This window comes from Brassica oleracea, chromosome C2 (genome assembly GCF_000695525.1).
Source record: "Brassica oleracea var. oleracea cultivar TO1000 chromosome C2, BOL, whole genome shotgun sequence".
NCBI classification, from domain to species: domain Eukaryota; kingdom Viridiplantae; phylum Streptophyta; class Magnoliopsida; order Brassicales; family Brassicaceae; genus Brassica; species Brassica oleracea.
In genome coordinates this window covers 23,264,519-23,274,909 of record NC_027749.1, presented here as the reverse complement: position 1 = coordinate 23,274,909, position 10,391 = coordinate 23,264,519, and the positions used below count along the sequence as shown (strand labels likewise).

Sequence of the window (10,391 nt, the reverse complement as noted above, 5' to 3'; positions counted from 1 at the left end):
GCTGACAGAGAGAAAATGAGGCGACTGGAAGAGCTTTAGGAGTCGCCGGAAAATAGCAAGAGATCGTTTGGTTTCTGATTTATGGGTGGTGGATTTTTGGAAGGGTTTAGAGACAAGGTCGTGCTGATAACGTGTTGTGAATGAAGAGGGGAACTTGTGTGTATTATTAGGTCGACCAACTGGTCTTTATATACATATGGTAATAACGGTCTAAGTACTGGATCGACATGAGATCGTACTTATCCTTAACTAGATAATTACTAGCAATACGTAAGATAAACCCCAACTATAATGTAGATAAACACAAGAGTAGATAGGCGCCAGTATGACCCTGCGGATGGGCTTGGCCCGTCTTGCTACACGGGTTGATAAATGGGTCGATCACTAAATGGTTTATAATAAAGCTGTTTTTTTTTAAATTTTTTTGTGGGCTGGAAGCTGGTGCTTGTTGTGCTTCCCATCAGGGCCGCTACTGATTGGGAGCAGTGGCGAATCTAGCTCGTTAAGCATGGGGCACGTGCACCCACTAAAATTAGGATATTTAATATTTTCTAGCAAAGTTATAACCATAATTCATTGTGCACCCACCATTGTTTTATAATCAAATCCTTTGATTTTTCTTTTGTTACCATTTGTGCACCCATGAAAAAAATCCTCTAGATTCGCCCCTGATCGGGAGCATGGCCTATTGACCACATACACAATCCTGTCTCCAGCCCACCTTTCATTTGTTATCATGTGTTGCTTCTGTAGCAAAGGAGCTCAATTTCTGATTTTAGGGGAAATAAATTTTTGCAGTTTTGAAATTACATGCAGGGGAAGTGTTTCAAAATGACTTTTCGCAATGCAAAATTTTGGCAATGCAAATCTCTGTTTAGGAAAAAATGAAATAAATCAAAAACTCTTTGTACAAATATGGGCTTTGAACCTAAACAACCCAAGATAAGGCCCAATATAAAAACCACCGGTGAATCTCCGCTGCCGCCAGAAAGGTGAAGGCAGCAGAGTGTCACTGAAAAAGAGTGATCATCATCAACCCAATTCAGACAATGGTGGCGGCTATGGCTTCTCACGTCTCGACGCCACGATCACCTGCTCTTTCCCTCTCCTCTTCATCGACCTTCTCTTCCAGAACTACTCTCACTCGATCCTCCGCCGTCTCACTCTCTTCTGCAAGTTTCTCCTCCATCCGTCTTCGTGTCTCCTGTCAAGCCTCCTCCGTCACTTCCGATGTGAAAGGTTTGGTCTTCCGTTACCAGATTCTGATGCTAGCATACGCAAATGAAAAATGTGTTTATTAATCGAGACTAATCTTTCAATTATTTCAGTATCTAGATTAAGCATGATGTTTTATTACAGAACATCATTTGGTAAAACATGCAAATGTTCTTGTCCGAACATCATCGCGTGCTTCTTTTTTGCGGTCTGCAGGGAAATCTGAACTGAAAAGACTTTCTGGCCATAGATGATTATGACATTGTTGAAGTCAGGAGAGAGGAACTATCAACCTTTCAAAAGGCAAGTCCATGTCTATGATCTTCGCAAAGCCCTCAATGAGGACTCATGTTTCGTTCGAGACTGGCTTCTTCTTGCTTGGTGGCCATGCCTTGTATCTTGGACCAGATGACATCCAGATGGGCAAGCGTGAGGAGACTCGTGATGTTGCTCGTGTTCTCTGTCGATATAATGACATCATTACGGCTCGTGTCTTTGCTCATCAGGTGAGGGACATACTACATGCATTCCCCATGTGTGTCTTTTAGTTTTGGAGAGCTGATTAACCAATATTGGATCCAATTCTTTGCAGGACATTCTTGATTTGGCTAACTACTCTAGTGTACCAGTTGTCAACGGTCTCACAGATCATAACCATCCTTGTCAAGTCATGGCCGATGCCCTCACAATCATTGAGCACATTGGTCAAGTCGAAGGGACTAAGGTTATTTATATCCAGTGTTCTAAAAATCAGCAAATCGCAGGGCCTAAAGGAAAAAACAATTTTTTTAAAAAAAATTGGTCTAAGCGTTAAAAAAATCGGTATAAAAATCTGTATAGACGCATCATAATCAATAATCCCCTATAAAGCGTCTATTTACCGCCTAACGATTTCTTGAACATTAGTTATACCTTTTTGTCTAGACTTTATTATGCTGATCTCATATTGTATATTTTGCTTATATGTAAACTCATACAGTAAAAAGTTTGTCTTTACTTAATTACACACACTCAACAAACTTCAGGTTGTCTATGTTGGAGATGGGAACAATATGGTCCACTCATGGTTAGAATTGGCATCCGTTATTCCATTCCATTTCGTCTGCGCTTGCCCAAAAGGGTTTGAACCAGACAAAGCAAGAGTTCTAAAGGCAGAACAAGCTGGATTAAGTAAGATAGAGATCGTAAATGATGCTAAAGAAGCTATAATAGGAGCTGATGTTGTGTGCTCAGACGTATGGGCCAGTATGGGGCAAAAGGATGAAGCTGAATACCGCCTTAAAGCATTCCAAGGATTCCATGTAACATACAGTACATGAACCTCCTCCTCTTTAGTTTTTGAACATGTTTTGGGTATATTGCTTTGCTTGCAGGTGGATGAAGCTCTTATGAAGTTGGCTGGACCAAAAGCCTATTTCATGCATTGTTTGCCTGCAGAAAGAGGAGTGGAGGTGACTAATGGAGTCGTGGAGGCTCCTTATTCCATTGTCTTCCCACAGGCGGAGAATCGCATGCATGCTCAAAATGCTATAATACTTCATTTGCTCGGCTTTTAAACCCCTTTTGAAACCTTAATGAATAATAATGTTGATGCCATCATCGTGCTAGTTTAGGCGTTTTAAGAAACTTTCCTCTTGACCAAAAGAAAAAAGAAGAAATTTTCCTCAAGCGAAGTGACTGAGATACTCGTCAATGCATGTGTACATGACATCAAGGTAAAGCACAAAGGCTTCAAGACTAAAGGAAGCCTCTATAGTGAAATTTGTCTGATCTCCCTTCACAAACACTGAGTGGTTTATCGACAAAATAACGTTCATGGGAACCGGAGACTCTGCCAAAAAGAAAAAAAACATATATATATTCTTATTTAACGATTTTAAATAATGAAAAATGCGGCAAGTAATACAAAATGCTAAAAGCCTCATGGTGCATGCTACTTATAAGCCTTGAATGCTTTTGGGTTTTGAGCACTAGTTCTTCTGAGATGTGAGTCTTCTCAAGCGACTTGCCGACCTTTTTCTCCCACAAGGCGACCATTTCGTTCATTGACAGACTGTTCTTGGGAAGTTTTAATGTAGATGATTTTGTTAAGACTCTTGGGATCATCCACTGTCTTGATTGTGTAAGCAGCAATATCTTCCTCCTTGTTGATCACAGCTGCCAGTAACAATAATTTTGATTATAAAAATAATCCCTTATATATTAATTGTGGATCATTTAAAAAGTTGTAACCTTAAGTTTATACTAATTAAAAAAAGATCCTAATTATGTGTCAATTAATTAGGATGACAAATTAGCTTACGTGGCAGCTTAAAAATCAATTGAAAAAATATTGGTCTAAATCCAATTACTTAGAAATATTATATTAACCTAAAATGTAAGAAACGTGTATTATTTCCTTAAATAACAACTACACAATTATCTAATGTGATTAACATATATATGGAAATTAATGAATATGAATAATAAAGATTTGATAACAATTTTTGCATCTTTATTCATTTTTTTTAATTTTATATTATTAAAAAAATTAAACAATCACTTTAACCGTATAATAAAAAATTATATTTTTCCTTATATGTTATATTTTGAATTTTTTTAAATGACTTTAAATTACAAAAATGAGTAAACCTTATATGTTATTATATTTAAAATTTTTTAAAACGACTTTAAATTATAAAAATGAGGAAACTTTATATGTTATATTTTTCTCATATGTTAGATTTTTTTTCTATGTTATATTTTGAAATTTTTAAAACTACTTTAAATTACAAAAATGTAAGTTTTTCTTAAGCATACGACTAAAAACATTAAAATGACATGTATCAATTTGATGGTTGATCTGAAACCTTTCAAAACCATGTGGAAGAGAAATGTCAAAATAATTTAACTGTGGAAACAATATTGTTCACTTTTTTTTCAAGAATGTGTTCAGTGGAAAAAAAATAAGGTTTTTGTGTCATAATTTGTTTAATGTCAAATCCGATCACCCTATGATATATTAATTATAGTTTAGTTCCACAATTTTTAATAAAAATTGATCTGGTCCATCAAAAATAAATTATATAATAACAACAAAACACATTGTATATGTATAAATAAAATGATCAAATATATATTAAAAAAATTATCGATAATATATACAAATAAACTCATTTATCCTAGTTTTATGTTATACATTAATTAACATTATAAATGTTCATCAACCTTTGGCATTCCCATTGCCCAAAATGGTGTCTTTGTCTCTAAAAGGACTGGATGAGAAGTGAAACAAGGCTCGAACTGAACCAACGTACGCAAGAAGAGACCGGCAAAGCAATTGTTAACAATGTAAGTGTATGGTACTCCTTCTGCTTCTATGGCTCTCCTGATCAGAATCTTCTTTTGCAAAAGTCGATTTCCCCGGCTCAACAGCACTTGTCCTGTCCACGTTCACCCCAAACTCAGACGGTAAGAATCTCTGAGAAAAAAAAAATCTTGTGTAAGACTATGGAATAAATCATATGCTAATCAGATTGTGTTGATAAACTCCGCGAATTAAATTGACAAAATGAACAACTAGAGAGAAAACTCGATTATGGTAAATACTCTCTGTTTTAGAGTTTGAACATTGATTGTGAATGAGTAAATTACAACTTTTTAAGCTCGTATTTGTATTCTTTACTTTTTATAAAATTTACATTTTCCATTATATGCAGTTTTCTAATCTTTTTAAAAATACCATATGCAGTAAAAACTCTATAAATTAATAATGTTATGACTGTGTTATTTTTTTAATTTACAAAATGTTTTCTTTTATAGATTTTTTTCTATTTTGAATATTTTAATTTATAAAATAAGAAAATAATTTATTTTACTGTATATACATTAATTAAATTTAAGAAGTTGTATTTTTATATTGTTTTGTTATATTATTTGGTGTATATCTTATGTTTCATAGAATTCAAATGTGGTTTTATATATAATTTTACTAAATATTATCAAAATATACTGAAATTTTAAGAAAGATATAGATAATTTAATTGAGAATATAAAATCAACAAAATAATGTTTAGTTTGTACTTATATAAAATGTATATATAGATAGATTATTAATTTATGATTTTAATGGGACCATATATATACATATGACTTTCTGAAAATTATTATCTTATTATTTTATCAATTTATCTTGTTTTGAACCAGTCCAACTCATGAAAATTTTATTAATTTATCAAGTATTAATTTATAGAGTTTCTACTTTATAATGATTTTTACTGGTCACAAAGATTTAAGTGAAAACAACTTATTCTATTTGTTTGTAATGGGTATGAATCTAATACCAACCTTGATGTTACCAGCTTCTTTAATGGTGGAAATGATCTTGGTTTGATCCAAGATTTGCATGCTTCCAACAGTAGATATCACCACATCGACCTGCTTTATGGCCTTTATACTAGGCTCTTTGCAATAAAACTAATTTCTGTTCAATTTATAAAATAAGTTATACTATTAATTAAACTCCACAACATCAATTCTCAAATATAAAACTCAAACTAAATATTTAAAATCATTTAAATCTGGAAGAAGTATTAAAATGGTGCGCAGTTCAACATAAGAGAAGTAAAATTGATTGGAGAAATTTTTAAGGTTTGACCATCGATTACTGAAAATATAAAAATCATAAATTTTAAGGTTCGATAATGTCGGAACTTGAGACCAACTTCGTAACGACCACGTCACTTGTGGCACCATAGTTTCCTTTAATTCTTTTCTAATTAAATCAGTCAAAAGCTTTGATAAATTATTTAATTCTCATTTACATATCTGCTTAAAACATTCACCAATAGAGAATATATTCTCTTGATTTGATTTCGTGCGAAATCTGAAGATCGATGGCGGCTCTTGAGATCTGCGTGAAGGGTGCCTTTGGTGCTCCTGATGTTCTCGGTGACTGTATGTCTTATCCCTCTCTCTCTAAGATCATCGATCTTTGTTTTCTTTTACATCAAGCTTTGATCTCACAAACTAGGGTTTGAAATGTGTTCCAGGCCCGTTCAGCCAACGGGTTCTTCTGACCCTCGAAGAGAAGAAACTTCCTTACAAGATTCATCTAGTTAACGTCTCCGACAAACCCCAATGGTTAGTTTCTGTGAAACCTATAATTGATTTAACCATGTTATTTGATGTAGCAGATCTATCGAGTGTTTCTTAGGGCACAAGATTCTGCGATGCTGATAGGTTTTGTGCTCTATAGGTTTTTAGACATTAGCCCGGAAGGCAAAGTTCCGGAGATGAAGCTTGACGGAAAATGGGTGGCTGATTCAGACGTCATCGTCGGGATCCTCGAGGAGAAATATCCAGAGCCTTCTCTCAAGACTCCTCCTGAGTTCGCCTCTGTTGGATCCAAAATCTTTGGTTCTTTTGTGACTTTCTTGACGAGCAAAGACCCCAGTGACGGTTCCGACAAGGCTTTGGTTAACGAGTTAGAAGCCCTGGAAAATCACCTTAAGACACGTCCTGGTCCTTTTGTAGCTGGAGAGAAACTCACTGCGGTTGATTTGAGTTTAGCACCAAAGCTTTACCATCTTGAGATGGCTCTTGGTCATTACAAGAAATGGTCTGTCCCTGAGAGTTTGACCAATTTTCGTAGCTACGCTAACGCTTTGTTCTCTAGAGAGTCGTTCGAGAAAACCAAAGCTAAGAAGGAGTTAGTGGTCGCTGGTTGGGCATCTAAGGTGAACAAGTGATGTGCGGATCCATATTAGCTGCTTCAAGTTATGTTGCTTTAAAATAAATAAATAAAAAGTTATGGTGCTTTAAAGTTAAAAAAATAAGGTTTTGTTGCTTTCAAGTACTATCAGTGTCACCAAATAATGAAACGAGCGAATACTCGTGTTATCAAATCAAATCAATAATGATGCAATAAAACCAATCATGTCCTTTATTCAATTTAGTACTATTACAGACCAGTGATCGGTCATTAAACTCTCATTACAGTAGTAAGTGCTTGCTACAAGACGAAGATAGTTTCATTTCTCAGACAAACTGGCTGAGATACTCATCGACGCTTGTGTACTTGACATCAGGATAAAGCTGAGAAGCTTCCACTCCAAAGGAAGGCTCTATTGTAAACCAGGTTTGATCTCCTTTAACAAAGATGGCATGATTCAAAGCTAACAGAAGATCTAGAGGGTGGGGAGACTCTGCAGCAAAGTTTGTTGCCAAAATATTAGCAAACGCACATGATCATGATTGTTTATGCATTGTATTAAAGAAAAGTGTAAAAGTTAGCTCTCTCACGTGGGATTTTCTTGAGGAGTTCTTCCTCTGAAACGAAAGTCTTCTCAAGAGTTTTACCAATCTTGCTTTCCCACAAGGCAATGACGTCGTTCTGTGAAACAATGTTCTTTGGAGGGTTGATGTAGACAGTCTTGTTGAGAGTCCTTGGATCATCAGCGGCTCTCATGGTGTATGCAGCAATATCCTCTTCTTTGTTTAGAATGGCTGCATTTTCATTCAAAACAAATTAGAAAAAATATCTCTCATCTCATTCTCTTACAACCATGTTGAATGTCAAAAGCATGATTATTACCTTTAGCGTTACCATCTCCATAGATGGTGACTTTGTCTCTAGGAGGAGAAGTGAGTCTGGTTTCACATTGAGCTAATGTGGCTAAGAAATAGCCATCAAAGCAATTGTTGATAACGTATGTGTATGGTACACCTTCAGCTTCAACAGCACGACGGACCTCAGCCTTCATTGCGAACTCCGACTTTGCTGGTCCAGTCGCCAACGTTCGGTCCACATCGTTGCCAAACTCAGACGGCAAGAATCTCTGTAAACATTTTTTTAAGTAAATCAACAAACATATTATTATTATTTTTTATATTGCGGACTTTAATCTCATAATGTGTTACATGTCCGAATAGAGAATTCCGATTTAAAAAATAACACTTCATAAACGGGTCCCCTTCATAGACATATTATTGTATTTTTTTCCAACATTAAGGTAAAGAAAACACTGACCTTAATATGCTTGCCAGATTCTTTAATAGCAGAGATGATATTGAGCTGGTTCATGAGTTGAGAGAGACCAACGGTTGAGATGACTACATCAACGTGTTGAATCGCCTTCGCCAAGCTCTCTTTGTCGGTTAAATCTCCCTGCGTATGAGATGGATCTGTTTAACTTTTTATATAATTTTAAATCGGAATTTCTAAAAGATGGTTAGCATGTATAAGATTATGCGTTTAAGGTCCGGTACTTTCATATTATAAAAACACTCGATTTGCTACGTACATTTAGGATGGTGACACCAAGATCTTTGAAATTCTGGACCATTTTGCCCTTGGCTGGATCGGAGAGAGAGGTTTCTCTGACGAGAGCGAATGTTTGGTGGCCGGATTTGGCGCTGCCTTCGACTATGAACTTTCCGATGTAACCGGTTCCTCCTATCACCAGAATCTTGCTTTTCTCCGTCGTCATTGATTTTGTGTTGTGTTGATTTGGTAAAATAGTTTTTGAATTGTTTGATCACTTTCAGGCCGTCGGATGAATGTATTATATAGGAACCGTGACCGTGTGAGTTTATGAATTTACGAAAATGACCTTTGTCTGAAGAATCTCTGGTTTTGACTTTTATTAGTCTCTGGCTGCTTTTTATCTCTTCCTATTCAAACGTCTTCCTATTCAAACGTCACGCCATGCGATGAATTTTCTATTTTTCTTTATGTAGTATTTAGCTTATTCTTTTTTTTTTCTTGAAACACTAGTATTTAGCTTATTCATTTATCATTTTTAATAAAAAAAAATTAAAACTTTGAAATTACACTTTTCTAGAATACCAATTTTTTTTAAAAAAGAGTTGCAAGTAATTTTCTATTTTTGCTGCTGTACTAATTCGCTTAATTTTTTAAAATTACTCCTTTCTAGAATACCAAGTAGTTAGCTTATTCTTTTTTTTTCTTGAAACACTAATTTTCCCACCTTGGGTTTTTGGTTTTCCTAGAAAGGTTTTAACGAGGCAACATCGTGCATGATACGAGCCCATATGGTTCTAGCATCCAAGGGGGAGTGTTATGTACAATGTGGATTGCTAGAAGCCAATGGCCAAGACCGAGGCCCATAGAGAGAGAGTCGGCCGCCTCTTGTACTTAGACGTTTCCATTTATCTTTCATGTTTATCTATTAGGAGGTTTTCCTTTTCACTCTAGGTTTATGATTTGGTTACTTTCCTTTTCTGTCTTTCCCTTGTATCCCCTATATAAGGGAACACTTTGATTCAGAGATTAATAAGATTGAGACACACGATTTCACTCTTGCACACAACAATTTTCTATTTTTGCTGCAGTACTAATTCGCTTAATTTTTTAAAATTACTCCTTTCTAGAATACCAAGGTCAAAAAAGCATTGCGAGAAATTTCCATTTATTGGTGGTCAAAGCTTCTAGATGAGACAAGTGTCAAAAGACTCTTTCGATGGTAAATAGATATGACATCATAGGCTTCAAGGAAAACCACCTATAAAATATATTTAAAACATACTTCACGTTTTAAACATTCAATGGGTGCGATTCATTGTACAAATTAACAGCAACATTTTTTACACTCCACACTCTCACACTCCATTTTCTTGAAACTGGTCAAATGGAGGAGCATTTCATAGATTCCATATAATTTACATGGTCAAGTGTTCTCTATATCTTTGTCTTTACAAGTAAAAACTGCCAACCATGTCTCAGGGGTGCAAATTACCCTCTCAAGCATCTCCTCTTCACCCTTGGCTCATTCCTCAACTTATTACTTAATATATAATAAATACATAAGAAAATTAGGTCTGCTCTATGTTATTTTCTCAATCTCAATCAATCACTGAGTTGCATATTGACATGGTCTTATAAAGGCATACAACGGCAAATACAATAAATACAAATGATTGTGTATTCTTTATAAACGTAATATTTTTTTGTTAGCCGCATTCGCCTGCAGACTAATAGTTTCATCATTCTTCCTCGATTCTTCAAATCTCAAACTCATAATTCCTGGATCATTCTTTTACAATGAAGTTTTTAGGTTTCTTTCTCTTCTTCCTGAGCTGTTTTATAAGAAGGAAACTGGGACATATATGAAGAAGCTGCAATGGCCGCACACTACAAGAAAACAGGGGGATTCTGATGGCCGAAATCGTCGGTA

The 10,391-nt window shown here is 35.3% G+C and overlaps 3 protein-coding genes and 1 pseudogene across 4 annotated transcripts; 2 read left to right on the top strand and 2 right to left on the bottom strand.

The window, feature by feature from the left end:
- Positions 1–979: 979 nt before the first annotated feature.
- On the top strand, positions 980–2,824 carry LOC106325691 (ornithine carbamoyltransferase, chloroplastic-like). Its single transcript, XM_013763751.1, has 5 exons — positions 980–1,239; positions 1,432–1,721; positions 1,808–1,939; positions 2,241–2,516; positions 2,589–2,824. The coding sequence occupies exons 2-5, from the start codon at positions 1,527–1,529 to the stop codon at positions 2,769–2,771; spliced, it is 786 nt and encodes a 261-aa protein (XP_013619205.1). The 5' UTR covers positions 980–1,239; positions 1,432–1,526; the 3' UTR covers positions 2,772–2,824.
- Positions 2,825–2,879: 55 nt separating this feature from the next.
- Positions 2,880–5,949, bottom strand: LOC106323755 (annotated as a pseudogene).
- Positions 5,950–5,976: 27 nt separating this feature from the next.
- Positions 5,977–7,031, top strand: LOC106322741 (glutathione S-transferase DHAR2). 2 transcript variants are annotated; one of them, XM_013760864.1, is made up of 3 exons: positions 5,977–6,150; positions 6,246–6,339; positions 6,452–7,031. In XM_013760864.1, exons 1-3 carry the CDS (start codon positions 6,090–6,092, stop codon positions 6,942–6,944), a joined length of 648 nt encoding a protein of 215 aa, XP_013616318.1. In that variant the 5' UTR covers positions 5,977–6,089; the 3' UTR covers positions 6,945–7,031. The 2 variants fall into 2 exon arrangements, with proteins under 2 accessions (XP_013616318.1, XP_013616319.1); XM_013760865.1 differs by having other exon boundaries at positions 5,981–6,150; positions 6,246–6,336.
- An 81-nt stretch (positions 7,032–7,112) lies between these two features.
- On the bottom strand, positions 7,113–8,742 carry LOC106322740 (isoflavone reductase homolog P3-like). The gene is made up of 5 exons (XM_013760863.1): positions 8,499–8,742; positions 8,225–8,362; positions 7,790–8,033; positions 7,498–7,701; positions 7,113–7,400 (listed from the first exon to the last, which is right to left on the bottom strand). Exons 1-5 carry the CDS (start codon positions 8,682–8,684, stop codon positions 7,234–7,236), a joined length of 939 nt encoding a protein of 312 aa, XP_013616317.1. The 5' UTR covers positions 8,685–8,742; the 3' UTR covers positions 7,113–7,233.
- Positions 8,743–10,391: the final 1,649 nt, after the last annotated feature.

Bases quoted from the DNA above. Each gene is read 5' to 3' on its own strand.
- LOC106325691 (XM_013763751.1), top strand. From the start codon at position 1,527: ATGTCTATGATCTTCGCAAAGCCCTCAATGAGGACTCATGTTTCGTTC. The intron at 1,722-1,807 runs GTGAGGGACATA...AATTCTTTGCAG, and splicing joins CTCGTGTCTTTGCTCATCAG to GACATTCTTGATTTGGCTAA. The intron at 1,940-2,240 runs GTTATTTATATC...AACAAACTTCAG, and splicing joins GTCAAGTCGAAGGGACTAAG to GTTGTCTATGTTGGAGATGG.
- LOC106322741 (XM_013760864.1), top strand. From the start codon at position 6,090: ATGGCGGCTCTTGAGATCTGCGTGAAGGGTGCCTTTGGTGCTCCTGAT. The intron at 6,151-6,245 runs GTATGTCTTATC...AATGTGTTCCAG, and splicing joins TCCTGATGTTCTCGGTGACT to GCCCGTTCAGCCAACGGGTT. The intron at 6,340-6,451 runs AGTTTCTGTGAA...TGTGCTCTATAG, and splicing joins TCCGACAAACCCCAATGGTT to GTTTTTAGACATTAGCCCGG.
- LOC106322740 (XM_013760863.1), bottom strand. From the start codon at position 8,684: ATGACGACGGAGAAAAGCAAGATTCTGGTGATAGGAGGAACCGGTTAC. The intron at 8,034-8,224 runs GTCAGTGTTTTC...AAATGTTTACAG, and splicing joins AATCTGGCAAGCATATTAAG to AGATTCTTGCCGTCTGAGTT. The intron at 7,401-7,497 runs GTGAGAGAGCTA...ACTTTGCTGCAG, and splicing joins ACTCCTCAAGAAAATCCCAC to AGTCTCCCCACCCTCTAGAT.